We start from the raw sequence: 20,316 nt of genomic DNA on the forward strand, positions 1-20,316 counted from the left end.
TTTGACGATGACGAGTAAAAAATCAGCGCTCGAAAAAATTACGGCTTACATAGCCGAAAACAAACTCAAAGAGGCCCTTGAGGCTGAAGTAAAATACATGGCTGTCGAAGCCAACGAAGAAAATTCCAACAAACAATGTCCCCAAAGAGACGTTGCAGAGGATCACGATAACAACCAAATGGGCGAATGGCAACACCAAAAGCTTGACGCCATTTATGACGACGAACCTCTAGGGTTCGAAAAAGATCCCGTGTCAACTAACGAGAAGATGGTGGCGCAGGATCCATTAGAAGAAATAAACTTAGGAGTGGGGGCAGAAAATAGACCAACCTACATAAGCGCAAAAATGGACCCCCAGTTCAAGGACGAAATAATCCAGTTGCTGAAAGAGTTCAAAGACTGCTTCGCATGGGATTACGACGAGATGCCTGGTCTAGACAGAAGTTTGGTCGAACTGCAGCTACCAATAATGGAAGGAAAGAAGCCAGTAAAGCAGACTCCACGACGCTTCGCACCAGAAATTCTGTCGAAAATAAAAGAAGAGGTCGAGAGACTTCTAAAATGCAAGTTCATCCGCACAACCAGGTATGTCGAATGGATTGCAAATATTGTTCCTGTAGTTAAGAAAAATGGCAAACTTAGGGTATGCATTGATTTTCGAGACTTAAATTCGGCTACCCCAAAGGATGAATATCCTATGCCAGTGGCAGAAATGCTTATAGATGCTGCAGCAGGCCATGAGTACTTAAGTATGTTAGACAGATACTCTGGCTACAATCAAATTTTTATTGCTGAAGAAGATGTTCCTAAAACGGCCTTCCACTGTCTTGGAGCAATATGAACGTACGAATGGGTAGTAATGCCTTTTGGTTTAAAGAACGCTGGAGCAACTTACCAACGTGCTATGAATTCCATCTTTCATGACTTTATTGAAACTTTCATGCAAGTGTACATAGACGATATCGTAATTAAGTCTGTTTCAGGAAAAAGTCACATAGATCATCTTCGACAATCCTTTGAAAGGATGAGGAAGTTTGGTTTGAAAATGAATCCACTTAAATGTGCTTTTGGTGTGCAGGCGGGTGATTTCTTAGGTTTTGTGGTCCACAAGAAAGGGATCGAAATAAATGAAAACAAAGCCAAAGCCATAATGGAGGCGAAAGCGCCATCAACAAAAAAGGGTTTGCAGTCTCTGCTAGGAAAGATCAACTTCCTCAGAAGATTTATCTCCAATCTTAGTGGGAAGACGCAAGCGTTCTCTCCTCTACTTCGACTAAAAAGGGAAGACTTTGCATGGGGGCAAGAACAGCAAGCGGCCTTCGACGAAATCAAGGAGTACCTGGCTAGTCCCCCAATCCTAATGTCTCCTTGCAGAAAAAGAAGTATGAGATTGTACATTTCGGCATCAGACAAAACATTAGGAAGTATGTTGTGTCAAGAAGATGAGAATGGCGTCGAAAGGGCCATTTATTATCTCAGTAGAGTCCTGAATGATGCTGAAACTAGATATAGTATTATAGAAAAACTATGTTTATGTGTATATTTCTCTTGTATGAAATTAAAGCATTATATAAAACCTGTTGATGTATATATTTCCTCCCATTTCGACGTAATAAAATATATGTTGTCTAAATCTATTTTACATAGTCGAATTGGAAAATGGGCTTTAGCATTAACATAATACTCCTTGAAATATCTGCCTCTAAAGGCTGTGAAAGGACAAGTGGTTGCTGATTTTATAGCTGACCATTCTATAGATGAAGATGTAGAATATGTCGAATTAGAACCTTGGAAACTGTATTTCGACGGTTCCAGTCATAGAAATGGAACTGGCGTTGGGATGTTGATTATTTCTCCTGACAGAATTCCAACAAAATTCAAGTACAAAGTTGAAAGTCTGTGTTCAAATAATGAAGCAGAATATGAAGCTTTGATTGCTGGACTTGAAATCTTGTTGAAATTGGGGGCAACAAGAGTCGAAATAATGGGTGACTCTGAACTGGTGATAAAGCAGTTGACTAAAGAATATAAATGTGTAAAGGAGAATTTAATCATGTACTTTGTAATAGCCAATAGACTTCTCAAAGAATTCGACAATGTGGCCTTTAGGCACATTCCCAGGCTGGAGAATCAAGAGGCGAATGATCTTGCTCAACTAGCGTCTGGATACAAAGTGTCGAAGGAAAAGTTAGAAGAAGCTATTGAAGTCAGAGGGAGAGTCGTATCCACTAAGTTGTCCCCATCAGATTTGGAGTCGATAAGATTAGGATACGGTGACGAAGAGAATTTTGAGATATTCAATATAGATGATTCAGGAATTGCAGACTGGAGAAAGCCTATCAAGAATTATCTACAAGACCCAAATCAGAAAGCAGAAAGAAAGATAAAATACAGAGCTTTAAGTTATGTACTTTTTGGAAACGAACTGTTCAAAAAGACTGCAGAAGGAGTCTTGTTGAAATGCCTAGGTGAAGATGAAGCCTACATAGCTTTGTCGAATGTGCACAGTGGAGTGTGTGGCGCACACCAAGCAGGTCATAAAATGAAGTGGTTATTATTTCGACAAGGAATGTATTGGCCAACAATGCTGAAGGACTGCGTCGATTTTGCAAAAGGATGTCAGGAATGTCAAGTACATGCAGGCATACCCCATGTTCCTGCAAGTGAGTTGCATTCAATTATAAAGCCTTGGCCATTTAGAGGATGGGCTTTAGACTTGATTGGTGAAATTCGACCAGCCTCTTCAAAAGGGCAAAGGTACATTTTGGTTGGGATAGACTATTTCACTAAGTGGATTGAAGCTATACCATTGGTAAATGTGGATCAAGAAGCAGTTATAGATTTTATCCAAAAGTACATAATTTACAGATTTGGGATACCGTAAACAATAACAACAGACCAAGGATTTGTATTCACTGGTAAAAACATGCAGAAATTTGCACAAGAAACAGGTTTTAAACTCCTTACTTCGACACCTTACTATGCTCAAGCCAACGGGCAAGTTGAAGCAGCCAACAAGGTAGTAATAAATTTGATCAAGAAGCATGTAGGGAAAAAACCTAGAAACTGGCATAAAACTTTAGATCAAGTTTTGTGGGCTTGTCGAACGTCTCCAAAAGAAGCAACAAATTCGACTCCATTTAAGTTGACTTATGGACATGATGCAGTTTTACCATTCGAAATATATTTGCAGTCAGTTAGAGTGCAAAGGCATCACGAAATCCCATCAGACATATATTGGAGCATGATGATGGACGAATTGGTTGATCTGGACGAAGAAAGACTACGTGCGCTAGATCTAATAAGAAGACAAAAAGAAAGAGTCAAAAAGTTTTACAATAAGAAAGTAAAATTCAAGACCTTCTTAATTGGTGATCTTGTTTGGAAAGTAATCCTTCCTATGGATCGAAAAGATAAGTTAACGGGAAAATGGTCTCCTAAGTGGGAAGGACCTTTCCGGATTTTGAAAATGTTTTCAAATGGCGCGTATGAGATTGAAGAAATATGGAAGGATGAGAGAATCCTAAAGATAAATGGTAAATATTTGAAAAAATATAAGCCAATATTGCAGGAAGTAAAAATAACAGTAGAATAATTTGAAAACATAATTGTGATAGCTCTGCCAAGTGAAAATGGCACTAAAGTTACTACAAGAAAGCCTCAAAGGGCTGAGAATTGTTAAAATTAATTCGACTACAGATTGAGATTAGCAAAAGTTTCTTTCAACGTGACAAATTTCTTCCTTTGAAACTGGAGTCGATGGTCACAAAGACTTTTGTGAGTGGAGAGAGTCTCAATCTCTTGACTAAGTTGCTGGCCCTTTTCTGCGTGTCGAATACCCGCCTTCAGTTCGTCGTCAATCTCAGTCTGCTTAGGTTGCTGTATAGATGCCTTGCGTTTTTTCTCTTGAGAGATCTTCTCTTGAAGTGCTGCTATTTTTTTCTCCCATTTCTGGATATTATCATCACAAACAGCAACTTCTTTGATGTAAGTTTCAGAAAGCTGTTGTAGCTTTGAAACTTTGTCAGTCGAAGTAGCAACAGCGTTCCATTCAACAGTTTAAGCTTCAGATTTGGAGAAGATTTGCTGGGTAAGATCTCTTTGACGATGAAGATCTGCAGTTGCCAAGTCAATAAGGGTCGTCAGCTCCATCACACAACTGCCAACCTCAGCAGAAGTTTCCAAGACATTGACTTGTTTCAGAAATTTCTTGAGGTCAATATGGGCAAGGGCGTTTTCTTCCAAGACTTTGAACAAATCAACATCAAGGATTTTCGTCTTAATATTGGTCAACATGTTGCCAAGAGATGGTGCTTCAGAAGTGGCCCCAGAAGTAGTCGAACTGCTCTGTGAAGAATCTTGAAAGTTAAATCGAGTACTAAGCATAGCCTTCAGATACTCTAAGGGTCTCTGCACTTTGAGATTTTCAAGCTCCTCGCGAGAGAAACTAGTCGAACCAGTTGATTTGCCACTTCCTGGGGTCTGGTCAAGAGCAGATGGAGTGTTTCACTCTAAAGTTTGCTCAGCCTCCATTTGTTTCGACTGGTCTCCCCCATCTTGGGCAATTTCGTCTTCATGATCATCTTCGACCCCAGCTTCCATGTCAGTATCATCACCCTGATTTGCAGCATCTAATCCTGGATGAGGAGGAGATTCATCTTCAGAAGCTTCACCCACTATAGCGTCGAATTCTTCTACAGTTTGCATGTCATGATCACTGGTGGGGATATCTTCTTCTGGGACTGTTTCCTCCAGAATTTTCTCAGGTGTTCTTTCGACAGCCACTTGTCCCTGAAAATAATTCTAAGATTTAGAAGAAAAAGATGCAAAGAAGGTGAATATATACAGTCGAAATAAAGACTTACCTCAGGAATCTCAATGTTAAAGCTAGATTTCCCACTCTCCGTGTCCTTCGACTGAAGTTTAGTAGTGGGAGTACTTGCAGAATCCTTCCTGGTTAATTTAACGATGGATCTCTAGGAAGAGACCTTGGTGAGTTTCTTCTTCTGAGGAGGAGGGGGGATTAGCTCTGGAGATTCGTCACCAGATTCTTCATTAGGAACATTATCCTTTTCTTTCTCCTCTTCACTCTTTCTCTTTTGGACTGTTGGGGGTTTTCGACTTACCTAGTCATGCAGACCAAAGCCAGTTAGTTTTAAAAAAAATAATAATAAATAAATAAATGAGAAGAAAAAAGGATTGTACCTTCGTCGAATGTTTCTTAGCAGCACTTGGTGATGTTTCAACAGAAGTTTTCTTGGCAGGAATCCTCACGGCTAAGGAAAGAAAGAAGATTCAGAAACAGATATAAGAAACACATGATAATACAGTTAGAATAACAAAAGAAAATTCATGTTTTCTGTGAACACCTTCAAGAATGGGATCTTCCACGCGAACGTGTTCTATTCCAATATGAAGGTGTCCTGGGTATTCGCCCAGATGATACTTAGTCGGAACCACACGCTCAGCAGGTTTTTTGTACTGTTGACGAAGAATTTTCATAAAATCCCCACAAACGAACCAATCTGGAAATGGAGGGCTAAATGCCACACGAAATTCAGCACTTGGCAAAGGAGGAAACTTTGGTGGATGACAACTGAAAGCCAGGTCATAGCGCGCCTCTGGTCGAAGATTTGAAGGCAATGACAAATTTTCAAACTTCTCCGTCAATTTACGTTTTAATTCTGCTGCTGCTTCGTGTATGATTCGACTAAGATCATCAGGTCTATACGCAGTTTCGAAATATTTTTGAAATTTTTGTATCTCCCTAATGTGTCTTTGAATACCTTTTTTGGTCCGATCCTGCACAAAAGCGAAAGCATTTGTTAATTGTGTAGCAAAGGCAGCTACGTCGAAAAATCTGTTGGAATAATAATCTTTCCACCATTCATCGAACTCAGGAGTACATAGGAATGATGGTCGAAAGATCACTGGTCGGATGTCGAGAGAGTCATCAATCAGTTTCTTCGACAGTTCTTTGCCCTCACCTTCAGTATGAAGGGAGTTATAGAAGATGATGGATCCTTTCTTGGGGAATATAGGTCGAGGTTTTATCTGGATCAGGCTAAACTGTCTAGAAACAAGGTTGGGTTGATAAACTATCAAAGCAATTTGGGTTTTAGTGGTGTTACGGTAAGAAAAAAGGAGCCTAGGGGTTAAGAATGATTCCCAAACATTCAGAAATATATTTTCATCCTTCTGCATTTCCAAAGGCAGTTGTTGGGTAAACCATTTAGGTCCAATTTTTCTATCAGCAAAAGGTGCCATGGTCGAAGCAAACTGATACCTCTTGGCAAACATCATGACATAGATTTTGAAAGCTTGTCGAAGGCTAATCCCTTCATCAGTTGGCGTTATTTGCACCAACCTTGGCCATTCGACAGTCCTATTTTTCACTTCTCCTTCATCTACCTCTGGCTCTACAGGGAGAGAAGCTTCAAATGTGGCATTAAGCCATAATTGCAAGAGCCAGAAAGGTCCTGATAAGTTGATTTTACCTTGGGTTTTGGTGTTTTTCAAAAGATGTACGCTCTCACTCAGAGATTCATAAAGGTTCGCCAGAATCATTTCGCTCAAGCATAGTTTTGTGCCTGCATGAAGCTGATTGGCTATGGTGATGAATCTCTTGGCAACTTGGAGGGAGCGAGAGCAGAACACATATTTGGATAGCTACAGAGTCAAAAAGGCTATGTGTTCGACATCTGAGACTTCCGTGGTGCTCTTGTCATGATAATAGGACGTAAATAAAGAGTACGGGGCGAGGCTAGTTTCGAAAGCGATGGTATCTTCGTTCAGGATAGTGGGGTCGAAATCTATATCGTTGGGGTGAAGGCCAACGATGGCTGTTGTGTCGAAGAGAGTAGGCGTAACCATCCCACAGGGAAGGTGAAAGGTATTATAAGTACTGTCCCAGAAGTAGAGAGAAGCCAAAAGCATATTTGGGCAGATATTGGGTCCTACTCTCGACAACTGAATAAGGTCGAAAATGCCTACTTCTTTCCAAAAATCCCCTTTAACCTTTTCGATTTTATTTAACCAAGATAAGTAGTCAGAAGGGTCTTTCGACCATGGACAGGTTCTAAATATCCTATTATAATTCAAATAGTTTAAGTTCAACTCTCCAGCATCTGTCGAACTCGATGGGTCACTTTGGTCTACAATTTTCTCCTTAGGCTGAGGTTTCACTCCAGCGCCTATGGGTTTTGTATGGAAATAAGATGGAAAAAATTCTCTTAAACGATCTGGTTTAATTTCTAGGTTTGGAAGAGGACCTAACATAGCGTGACAGTTTCCAGAAATAAGAACATGAATTAATACCTGGGATTTATAGATGCTTTCTTTCTCTTTCTCATTTGGAGGTTCAAGAACATACTGTTGATTTCCAATAGTCATTGGTCCTTTCAAATCGTGTACAGGGGAGAGAGCTGGATCTTGTTTCTTCTTGGAATGTTTGCTGCTTGAAGGTTTTTGAGGAGCCATTGTTAGAAGAAAAAAACAAAGGATTTTTCTCAGGAAATATGAAGGTTTAAGAAATGGGTATGAAGAAAGGAGATTCTGAAGCGTAAAAAGAGTTCAGAGGAAAAAGGTTTATGGGTATTTATAGGAGGAAGATGATGAAAAAACGCTTTAAAATGTTAATGATGATAGTGGGACACGTGGCCGGTTTTCATGGTGATGTTGAAGAGGGGGAAGTTGAAAAGAAACCAAGATGTGAGGAAATGATGGAAGTAGACTCTGAACGTGGACTAGACGTGACATTTTGGAGAAAGTGTAATGATGAAATCTGTATTGGAAATTGAGATTACAAAAACTTGCGAATAATGAAATTAAATGACATGGCATCAAAACACTGGTTGACAACAAATGACTGTTTCTCCAAAAAAAAAACGGTCGAAACATCTTTGCTAGGGGGCAATTTGTATACATGCGTTTTTGACGCCATAAGATTAGTATGCAAAATGGTTCCTTCGATGAAGGACGCCATAAGAGTTGTTCGACATTTCGACAAAATGATGGTTCGACATTTCGACAGGATAGTTGCAGATGGAAAAACGTCTTTGACAAACACGGATGATGCTATAATATTTCAACAATTCGACAGAGTCTGGAGAAAGACGTCATTTCGACGTGAAGTGTAAATTCGAATTCAAAAGAGTTGTGACGTTTGGCAGAAGACGCGTGGAAGCATCTGGCGAAAGGAAGATAGCCAAGTGTCACAGTTTTAGGATTTGTTCGTTAGTAACAATTGTTTTATTTGTATATAAATAGGATAGTTGTTATCAGAAAAGTGTGTGAAAAATTACTTATACAAAATTCCTGCAAACGCTCAAAGTACCCGTGTGAGAGAAAAGAGTCATATTTGGAACATGTATGTGTAAACAAACACCAATTCTTTTGAAGTTTTATTTTTATAAAGTTTAAAGTTCTTTACCAATTTCTCTTTACATTTACCAGTCATTTATCTTTCTGCATTTCCTTTTCGACACTTTATGTTTTGTCAATTATTTTCTGCAATTTACCTTATCTTGTCAAATTTACATCTATTTAAACGTTTCTAATCAACACCTTTCGACATGAAAAACTTTATAAGGCCAAATGAAAAGTACAAAAGCCGTTCTAGAAATTTACGAAGTTATTTAGATTTGCACATGTCCTAGGATTTGTGTGGTTGATCCTGCAAGTAACCCAATTCTACGAGTTTTGATAAACCATAGGTTGTTCGCCAAAATTCACAGCGAACAGTCTCTGAACGACATTTTTGAAAAAATAAAGATGTGTCTGATTTATGAGGACCGGTGTGATTTTAGTTGTGTTCGGAAATGCATTTCAAATACAATAAAAATATGTTTGAATTTTCAAAAATGTGGGATAAACTGTTGGTGCAAAGGTAGAATAAAGAAAGAATGGAAATATTCTATTAGAGAATGACGGCTACAAAAAGGATTAAAAGTTACAATGATTGACACCCTATTTATAAGCCTCTAACAAACTTAAATATGAATCAAATCTAATATTTAAATCTAATATCTAACAAACTTAAATATGAATCAAATCTAATATTTAAATCTAATATCTAACAAACTTAAATATGAATTAAATCTAATAATTAAATCTAATATCATCCCTTAATTCATATTCCATCAAAACTTGTAACACCAATTCCATCCCTTAATCTGAGAAATTGATCAGTCTTGATAGCTTTCGTCAGAACATCTGCCAACTGCTTCTGAGTGCTGCAGTGTACAACTTCTAACACTCCCCTTTGAACTTGATGTCTCAGAAAATGATACTTGGTCTCAATGTGCTTGCTTCTCCCATGCAACACTGGGTTTCTGGCAAGATTGTTTGCAGACTTGTTGTCAATCATCAGCTTCAGAGGTTTGTTTACTTTAATCTTCAGATCCTGCAATAGATTCAGAATCCACACAGCTTGGCATGCAGTAACAGCAATCTTACAATTCTTCAGATCAAATCTCTTCAGAAGTTCTAATTCATACTTGAGCTGATGCAAAATAATACCTTTCTCAGAGTATCTGAACTCCATCCCTAGAAAGTATGTCATTTTGCCTAGATCAGTCATTTCGAATTCATTCATCAGAACTTTCTTGAACTTGGCTATCTCTTGTTCAGAACTTCCAGTCTTGTTTCTCTCTATAGCATCAAGTTCTTCTTTCATGGCCTTCAACCAGAGCTTCTGCTTAAGAGCCTCTTCTGTACTTATGGGTTCAGAGTCTACTAACATGGCACACTGAATAACTTCTCCTTCAGAGTCTACTTCAGTGTCTTGCAGCATATCAAATTCTGCATATCTTATGGGGATGTTTCTGACTCTTTGTGGTCTCTGAACTTGTTCAGAGTCTTCAACTTCAGAGTTTCTAACTTCAGATGGTTGACTTCTTCCAGAGCTTTGACCATCTTCAGGGTCTGGCATATTTCCAGAGTCTGAATTGCCACCAGAATTTGGATTACCATCAGAGTCTGGATCATCAGAGTCACCTTCATCTTCTGAGTCTTCTCCAGAGTCAGAATCACTATCAGAATCAGAATCAATATCAGAGTTTACTCCAGCCTCAGAAATTCTGAACTCTGACCTTTCTTCAGAGGTTCTAACATCAGAGTCAGATTGAGACTTATCCCAATTCCAAACTTCTGATTCCTTCACAATCACATCTCTGCTGAATTCAATTTTATTGGTTTCTGGACAATAGAGCTTGTATGCACCTGTACTGTGGTACCCTATCAGAATCATCACTTTGCTTCTATCATCCAGCTTCTGTCTTCTGGCTTCTGGAACATGTTTATAGCAAACAGAACCAAACACCTTCAGATGACTAACACTTTGCTTATCTCCAGTCCACTTCTGTATTGGAACTATTTCCTTCAACTTCTTCGTAGGACATCGGTTGAGTACATACGTTGCGGTGGCAACAGCTTCTCCCCAGAGCTTCTGAGGAAGCTTCTTCTCCTTTAGCATGCTTCTCACCATATCAAGCAAAGTTCGGTTTCTTCTTTCAGCAAGACCATTGTGTTGAGGGGTATGAGGAGCAGTAACCTCATGCTCAATTCCATTCTCCTCACAGAACTTCTGGAACTCTTTGGAGTTATACTCACCTCCACCGTCAGTTCTAAGAATCTTCAGCTTTTGACCACTCTGATTCTCAGCCTTCATTTTGAACTTCTTGAATTCATCAAACACCTCGTGTTTGAACTTAATAAGGGATACCCATGTCATTCTTGTGAATTCATCAACAAATAACACAAAGTATTTATTCCCTCCAATCGATGCTACTGGAAATGGACCACACACATCAGAATGTACAACTCCCAAGGCATGTTTTGCTCTTGGAGCATTTTCTGACGCAAATGGCAATCGTGGTTGTTTTCCTTCCATGCAAACTTTGCATGACTTTTCAGGCTTCTTAATTGCAGGAATTCCATGCACCAACTTCTTTGAATTCAGATGTTTTAAGCTTCTGAAATTCAAATGACCAAATCTTCTGTGCCACAGCTCACTCTCCTTCTCAGCACTTATTGCACTAAGACATTCTGAGTCTGCAGTTCTGACATTCACCTTGAATGTTCTATTCCTTCCCTGTTCTGACTCCATAATCAACTTTTGATTGCAGTCATACAGCTTCAGAAGATTGTCCTTCATGGTAACTGAAAAACCTTTCTCAATTAATTGTCCCACACTCATCAGATTGCTTCTGATGCCAGGTACATACCACACGTTCTGAATCAATGCTGTTTTCCCATTGTTCAGAATCACTCTGACATTTCCCATACCTTCTGCATTAAGATATTTGTCATCAGCACATCTGATCTTTGTCCTCTTTTCAGAGTCAAAGTCAACCAGCCATTTCTTGTTTCCAGTAAGATGATTTGAACAGCCAGTGTCCATATACCACCAGTCTATCAGATCCATATCACCAGATTCAGAGGCCATTAATAGCACAGATTCGTCATCAGAACTTCTGGCTATATTTGCTTCTTCTGATTTTCTCTCCTTGTTTGACCAACAGTCTCTAGCAAAGTGACCAAACTTCTTACAGCAGTAACATTGGATTTTCTTCTTGTCATACTTCTCTTTTCCCTTCTGAGCATTCTTTTGTCTATCAGAGGTTGAGCTTTCTGACTTCTGACCACCATCAGATCTTCTCCTGGCTTCTGACTGCTTCTGATACCTCCTATCAGAAGTTGCTTTCAGAGCCTGCTGCTCTACTTCCCTTTCAGAAGTTCTCTCAGTCAAACGCAACTCTTGCGCTTCTAGACTGCTCTGCAGCTCTTCAATTCTCATGGTGCTCAGATCTTTGGAATGTTCTATTGCTACCACAATGTAATCAAATTGAGAGGTAAGGGATCTCAATACCTTCTCCATGATTGTTTCTTCAGAAAGAGTTTCTCCACACGCTTTCATCTCATTAGTGATCAGAATCACTCTAGAGATGTATTCAGAAACTTTCTCATTATTCTTCATGTTGAGATTCTCATATTGCTTTCTTAGGGACTGAAGCTTCACCTTCTTCACTGATGCGTCACCACCGTAACATCTAACCAGTGTGTCCCACGCAGCCTTTGCTGTCGTTGAATCTGCAATCTTCTCAAACACGTTTACATCAACACATTGATGAATGAAGAACAATGCTTTCTGATCCTTCTTCCTTACTTCCTTCTGCGTGTTTTTCTGTTCATCCGTCGCATCTGCTGCTACCGGAACATAACCATCAGTGACAAGATCTAGAACATCTTGAGCACCGAACAGTACACGCATTTGGATCATCCAACGATTCCAGTTTTTACCGTCAAATACTGGAAGTTTGGTGTTCATGTTGCCGTTTCCGTTCATCTTTCTACCTTGCACAATACACTCAGATTTCTCACACAGTGTTTCCCAACCCACAGAATTAAAATTCTGATCAGATTTTGTTCAAGATTCAACACGAATCTAAGAATCAAAATCAAACACACAAGACCTCACGTTCACTCGTGTTTTCCGTGTTTCCCAATGAATCTGAACCGGAGCTCTAGATACCAATTGTTGGTGCAAAGGTAGAATAAAGAAAGAATGGAAATATTCTATTAGAGAATGACGGCTACAAAAAGGATTAAAAGTTACAATGATTGACACCCTATTTATAAGTCTCTAACAAACTTAAATATGAATCAAATCTAATATTTAAATCTAATATCTAACAAACTTAAATATGAATCAAATCTAATATTTAAATCTAATATCTAACAAACTTAAATATGAATTAAATCTAATAATTAAATCTAATATAAACTCCATAGAATGGGAAGAGTATTCCTCTACGAATATATTTTCTTAAACTCTCTTTTACTCACATGGATAGAGTGTACCAACAATCATGGAAAACATTCAAAAGTTTTGAACGTTTTCTTTCTTAAAAAATTGCTAGTAGATCCTAGCATATTATATGACGATCAGTTAAAATTCTATATTTATTTCATATTTTTCCTTTTTTTTCTTTTCATTTGATTTGAGTAATCAAGCCTAACCAAATTTAAGCTATGGAATTGAATTGTGTTATTCGTAATCCAATTTAAGCTAATTTGAGAGTTAAACAAATTTCTATCAACTCAAAATGAATTAAGTTTTATTTATTTATATACCGTGTTGAAATAAGTTGTCGATGTTTAACCACTAATGAAATAATAACACGAACCAAGTCACTAATATCAACAATGACCCAAGCGATGAGGTAAAACTTATGACCCAAGTGATGAGTTACTACTTCAACCATGTCATGTTGTCGTTTATGGCCAAAAAAAAGTCACTTATTTTAAATTTGGTATATAAATTTTTCTATATTTTCTTTTCACTTTCTTACTTCCTCAACCAAAAAACAATAGTAACCAATTAATTGTAAACTCACTTTGATTTAATATTTATTACATTATATGGAACAAATCCTTGAACAACATTTTGTCGGTTGATCATGTATACATTAGTGTTCTAAACGAACACATACAAAGTACACAAATCAAAAGAAAAAAATACAAATAATAAAACACATATAATAAATGAAAACACAAAGAAAAATAATAATTTTGGTATAACCAAGTTGTAGGCAACATCCAAAACTCCATCATAATCACTTCACTTAAGCACTTATGCAGAAGTAGATAACTTTCCACCCTTGAGTGGCTTAACAACCTCCCATGTGAAATCAGCATCATCTCTACCAAAATGTCCATATGCAGCTGTCTTCAAAAACCTACCATTCCCACCCCTCAAAAGATCAAGGCTGATTGAGATCATTCCAGGCCTAAAATCAAAGGCTTCCTTCACAATGTTAAGGATTTCCCTATCAGGGATCTTTCCGGTTCCGTAAGAATCGACGAAAACAGACAATGGCTCGGGCACACCGATAGCGTAGGAAACTTGCACAAGGCACCTTCTAGCAAGTCCATTAGCAACAATACTCTTTGCAGCTTGTCTTACAATGTAGGCTCCACTTCTGTCAACTTTGGTTGGGTCTTTTCCTGAGAAAGCACCACCACCATGTGCACCCCAACCACCGTATGTGTCGATGATGATCTTGCGGCCGGTTAGACCCGCGTCACCGTGAGGTCCACCGATGACGAAACGGCCGGAAGGGTTCAAGTGGAAGATTGTTTTCTCATCAAGATACTTCTCAGGGATCACAGGCTTGATCACATGCTCTTTCAAATCAGCTGCAATTTCATCGTTGGTGACAGTTTCGTCGTGCTGTGTCGAGATAAGGACAGTGTGGACACGGATTGGAACCATGGCACCCTTATCATTGTAATACTCAACAGTGACTTGTGTTTTCCCATCAGGTCTCAACCAAGGGCATGTCCCGTTCTTGCGAACCTCGGTGAGCTTGGCGCCCAACTTGGTCGCAAGAACGTGGCTAAGAGGCATAAACTCCGGGGTTTCGTCGGTGGCGTAACCGAACATGTGACCCTGATCACCAGCACCAATTTCCTCAGGCCTTTTTGTGAGATGGCCATGGACACCTTGAGCAATATCAGGACTCTGTTGCTCAATATTGACAAGGACTTTGCAGTTGTCAGCATCAAGACCAACATCATCTGAAACAAAACCTATGTTCCTGCATGTGTCACGGACAATTTTCTCATAATCAACATTGGCCTTTGTTGTGATCTCACCAAAAACCATAACCATGTTGGTCTTTGTGCAAGTTTCACATGCAACTTTGCTCTCTGGATCTTGCTCAAGGCAAGCATCTAGTACAGCATCAGAGATCTGGTCGCATAGCTTGTCAGGGTGTCCCTCGTTCACTGATTCAGATGTGAATAGGAATGTTTCTGTTGCCATCTTTAATCAAAACCTGAAAACCATAGCAAAAAAAAAAAAAGTAAATAAAGCATCAAAATCAAATTCAGTAAACTAATTAAACCAGATCCTATAAACCACGGACACCCCAAAATATGACCCCCACACCCGCAAGTGTCGGTGGTGCAGGTGTCTGACACGAGATGTCGGTGGTGCTGTATAGACCAGATCTAAAAGACAAGACAAAACTCCTTAAAAAAATTGAAGAAACTCTAGTAAAAATGTACATCAGTTAGTTTCAACAACAATAAGGACTTTCATAACATTCATCTAAATTAGCCAAAATAGAAAATTCCAAATTTGAACAATTTGAACAGATCTATAACCAGAAACATGAAACTCAAAGAAGAAAGAAATGGAAGAAAAAGTGTTACCTAAGAAAGAGGTAACTGGTATTAGAAAGAGAAGTGGAAGCTTGAATATGGTTATTAAGTCTGATCAAGCTGTGCGAGTCCAAAGGGAAGACTAAGGTATGAATATATAGGGAAAGGAGAAATCGAGGTTGTTGAAAGTATAGTAAATGACCGAAAAGACCCTACGAATCAAGATTTATTTTTAATTATTATATCTATTGATTCACGTTCTTATTTTGTGTGTGCTGGAAAATTGAAGGGTTGAGATTGGATCTGGAGATGAATCTTAACCGTGGGAGGCGTCGGTAGTAGTTGAAATAAATCGTGTCATGGACTCCACAACTCAATACTGCTACACTACTTATCACGCGTTTATGTTGTGGGGCCCATTTCTACCGCATTTCCAACCATGACACTTGTTGTTGTTGATTTTTGACTCTTAATTAATTACACACTCTCATGCCACTTTCTAATAATTAATCTAAACTAAGCTTTAAAGTACCCCCTTCATTCAATAAAAAAATAGATGTATAATTCACTACTTTCACACAAATTTTAAAGGTAATGTCGAATTTACTTTCACACAAATTAAATCTTTTTTGCATAAATTATAAAGAGAGCAATATTTTATTAAAATGTTTTTTTATTATTTATTGAGATATCTATCTTTATCAAAGATATTTAATTGAAAATAATACAAATACAATTAAAAAATTATTAATGTTAGTATATAAAGTTTATAAATCGATTATTTTAAAACAGAACTTATTTGCAAATAGATCACTTGATTTGAGATGGAATAAATTCTTATACTTATGAATTATAAACACTTAGAGTAAGTAGTGATTGAAGTAACCGCTTAGACTCATCTAATTTAAATATGTTGAGCTACCACACTTTTTTAAAAATTAATATTAATTATACTTATAGACATAAAAAATTAATTATTTCTTATATAAAATAAATATATTAATTATACTATTCTTATTTTTTTTATAAAAAAATAAAAAATGTAATAAATAGTTATGTTTAGAGGCAGTCCCAAATATATACAATATTTGGTAAGAAAATTTACATAATTCATTTAAATTTAGACCAAATGTATCAAATGTATCAATGTATTTGATTTAACTATAGCTTTGCTTCCTATACTTTACATTATATGAAACTAATCTATTTATCTAAAATTCAAATAGTTTTAATATATCTTTCCACATTTTTGGACTAAGTAATTTATTTTTCAAATGACGTATTACTTATATTTTATTTGTAAAATTTCACAATATTTAAATTTTGGTCGATTCATTTTAATTTTTCAAAATCACTCGTATAATATGAATTCAATTTTTAATGACATGACAATCTACTTGATGATAATTACATATTTAAAAATATATATATATAATTTTTTTAAAATAGTGATTATATCATTCATAATAACTTAATAAAATTAAGAAATAGAAGTAAAATTAAAAAGAAATGAATTATATAACCCCTAAAATGTGATAGAACATCTACACATTTTCCCTTCTTTCATATTTCTTTTCAAATCTCTTCTTCTTCATTCAAATTTTCATTCTCTCAAAACTCATTCAAGTTTCTCTTTTGTTACTACGAACTAGTCTGATCTAAGAAGAATGTGAAACAGATGTTTGTGTATTATTTATCATCATTGATGAAATCATGAATTTAAGAGAATTTTGGAATAAGTTTTAATGGATGTGGTCGTTTTTAGGTGATAAGGAAAAATGATATAACTATTTTGAATTGATTGATGATGAGACAAGAAATCACGCAAAGAATGTCTTTAGATCGTTGAAAGACAAGAATAATTATGAGTTTATGCAAATTATAAGTGATTCAAATAAAAATGAAGAATGACTAAAGATGAAGAATAAATTTATGGGTTATTTTTTCAATTTGTCATTAGTGAATATACTTTTACTTGTGCTTGTTTGCAACATTTGTTATGAAGTAATGTAATGTGTTATAATGTGTATGTATTTCAATAGAACCACACAAATATTTCTATTGCAATTTTTTAGAATCTCTACAGTTTATTAGGATAAACTTTGGATAGTCTTAACCAAACTATTTAGGATGCATTTTGGATGATCATGACTGAATTTTGCAAATTAGGATTATGACATAGTCTGCGTAGCATACCATTACATATTTGGCATTGCAGACCACTAATATCAGAATTTTCAAGTTTGTTTGCATATTTGACATAACTTGTTTGTAAGCATATGTTATAACATGACATATCATATTTTGCAGAATTTAATAGAGCCTCTTTAATAAACCATTTATAAAATAATTATGACAACATTGATAACAAAATTTCCATAACATAATTTGCATTAGAAAACATATGTAGTTTGCATTAATAATAGAATTTGAGTCAATAAAAAGCATTAAAAAAACTCAAATTTGAGTCATTATAGAGTAACAAAATGCAAGAAAACTAAAACAACATAAACTCATAATTGAGATTTTATGGTTGTTAGTGTTTGGTTGATTGTAGTGCTTGTGACCCTTCTTCTATAATTGTATGTCCGACATCATTCATCCCTTTCTTTGGCTTTCTTTCCATTTTCTTTTAATTTTTTATTAGCAACTTTAGGAATTGCTCTCTCAGCGTCCCTCCTCCCTTTACAAGTCCTCTTGTTATGTCTCATATTTCCACATTTTTTACACATGATCGTTTGAAGTTTTTTTAGATAAAATGCATGTTTTTCTTAGTTAACATTTTCCTTGTTAAGATTCTTATTTGGACGACCAATTGCTTTTCTCAAGACTGGATGGTTCATTGGTTCAGTTTTAGAATTAGACCATAGTTACAGACCATTTGTTAGTAAAATTATATGGATATAAGTAGTCAACACCTTAGACTTCCTACAAGCACAATAGTAAGTAAACATATAGAATTTGCATAACATAATTTGTAGTAAGTAAACATGCACAATTTGCATAACACAATTTACATAATAAAAGATGCATACAATATCATTATGCATTACGTATGGTATGATGAAATATAATATTTTGGGTCCTTCTTGTTATACCATGTGCATGCGATAACATGACAAAATGGTATCCTTGTTATATCATATGTTTCAACACCATTTGATACCCCAAATATTGCAAAGTCATGACCAGAATGTCATATTGGGTTCCATCATTCATCTGTCCTCTTTATCTTTTCCAATACTTGTTGTATTTTAGAACAGATGATACATTTGTACCCACCTAAAACTTATTTTTGAGTTTCAATCCTCATTGTTATGCATATTCTTAACTTGCAAGTCACTTTGTGGATCTATTTTGAAATGAGATCTAATCCAACATGTGGGAGGTACATCCATCATGTCCTTCCAAGACTTCGTATTAAGTTATTTAAATGTATTCACTACTCTCTCTCATGTAGGTATTGTTGTGGCCCGAGTTGCCTTGCATAAAGCTTCATTCATCTTCATCCCATGATATTTCTTCCTCCAGTTTCCATATAAGTATTTAACATAATATATGTTCAACATATTGTCTTATCTCTAAAATTATCGGTACCAATCACTAAAACATGAAGACAATTAGAAGATGAATGGTAATATTGGGGGAAAATAGTGATAATGTAAACTATACCTTCAATTTATCTGCGATGAATCCATAAACCTTGTTGGATGCTTTGTAAGACATCAATTAATAACTTAATCAATAATTTCCATTATTCATTTGTTTCAGCTTCCACAACTGCATATACTATTGGAATTATCTTGTTATTTACATCCTTGTCAACTATAGTTATTAATCGACCTCCAAAGTATGGAACCATATTTTGTAGGTTATTGATCAAGGAAGTTCTCTTGAAGATGAATATTTTTTTATGATGAAAATGTGTCTTTGGTGATAACAACTAAAGTGAAGTACAAAGCGGTTAATGATACAAGCACACTTAATAGGGTTTGATGAGGTTGTTCCTCTAATGATGGAATCTACATGGAATATAAATAAAGCCTCATATCCATGAAAATCTTAAGCAAGTGCCTCTATGAATGAAGTACCTAACAAGGCTTGAAGTGTGTGAAAGCTCGCTCTAATGCGTTTAAGTGAAAAATATATTATAAAAGCATAAGGTCTTTCTTATGTAGTTATAGGACTAATCACACACACACACACAAGTTTTAAAACCTATTTTTTCTAAGAAAATATTTTTAAAAATATCTTGAAGTCGTGGCAGAAGAATTGGGAGATGTCAGAAAAGTTCTAGGAAGTTTTTTCTACTGGTCAATTGCTTGGCACCTATATCCAATCAATTGGGTTAGTGAAAAATGTGTCTTAATCGTTTTGGATAGAGTCTTAATGAAAGGTAACGACTATATATCTTTTCTTTCCTTTTAAAACCTTGTAAACAATTAATTTTAGGTCAGCCAATCGATTGGTGCATAATGCCAAACGATTGGCTCGTTAATTTTGGCCACAATTTTTTTTGTTTTTCATGCCACCCTTTAACCTATAAATTAAGGACCCTTCCCTTATATTTTCACATCCAGAATCATGAACTCTCATTTCTCACACCTCACTCTCTCTCTCTAAACAAATTTTCTCACTTTCTCTCACTTAGAAATACAATCGTAGTACTTTCAAGAAAGGTCTTATATGAGTTAGGCATTTAGAAAATTATGGAAGGATAGAATCTTAAATTCATCAAGGAACATTTTTTTACCTTGGTTGAATAATTTATCCATTTAGGGATTTTTATTTGGGTTCGAAGTTAAACTCGTTAAAAGCTTTGGTTTGTGGATTTACTTGTTAAGTCTCTATTTTGGTTCGAAAGTTGAGCCTATTCAAAAGCTTTCTAAGGTTCAAGATTAGTCGGTATAAAATTTTAAGTTGGTTCGTGGTTATCTTGTGTAAAACCCAAGTTCGGTTTGTAGGCCCAGTCGATTAAAAGCTTACTAAGGTTGAAGATAAGCTCGGTATAAAATCTCATAGGTTTGTTATCAGCCCATGAAAATCCAAGTTTGGTTTGAGATCAGCCTATGTTAAGAGCCACCCAGGTTCTAGATCAGCCTGTGTACAATCTCGGTTTAAAGGAGGAAGACTAATAACTTGAAGTTG

At 36.4% G+C, this 20,316-nt stretch overlaps 2 protein-coding genes across 2 annotated transcripts; both read right to left on the bottom strand.

Moving 5' to 3' along the window:
- Positions 1 to 4,506: 4,506 nt before the first annotated feature.
- On the bottom strand, positions 4,507 to 6,567 carry LOC127088329 (uncharacterized). The gene is made up of 4 exons (XM_051029266.1): positions 6,498 to 6,567; positions 5,206 to 5,276; positions 4,989 to 5,126; positions 4,507 to 4,791 (listed from the first exon to the last, which is right to left on the bottom strand). Exons 1-4 carry the CDS (start codon positions 6,565 to 6,567, stop codon positions 4,507 to 4,509), a joined length of 564 nt encoding a protein of 187 aa, XP_050885223.1.
- A 6,780-nt stretch (positions 6,568 to 13,347) lies between these two features.
- Positions 13,348 to 15,294, bottom strand: LOC127074274 (S-adenosylmethionine synthase). The gene is made up of 2 exons (NM_001426838.1): positions 15,220 to 15,294; positions 13,348 to 14,840 (listed from the first exon to the last, which is right to left on the bottom strand). Exon 2 carries the CDS (start codon positions 14,825 to 14,827, stop codon positions 13,634 to 13,636), a length of 1,194 nt encoding a protein of 397 aa, NP_001413767.1. The 5' UTR covers positions 14,828 to 14,840; positions 15,220 to 15,294; the 3' UTR covers positions 13,348 to 13,633.
- Between the last annotated feature and the right edge of the window lie 5,022 nt (positions 15,295 to 20,316).

The sequence above is a fragment of the Lathyrus oleraceus genome, chromosome 1, assembly GCF_024323335.1.
Source record: "Lathyrus oleraceus cultivar Zhongwan6 chromosome 1, CAAS_Psat_ZW6_1.0, whole genome shotgun sequence".
NCBI classification, from domain to species: domain Eukaryota; kingdom Viridiplantae; phylum Streptophyta; class Magnoliopsida; order Fabales; family Fabaceae; genus Lathyrus; species Lathyrus oleraceus.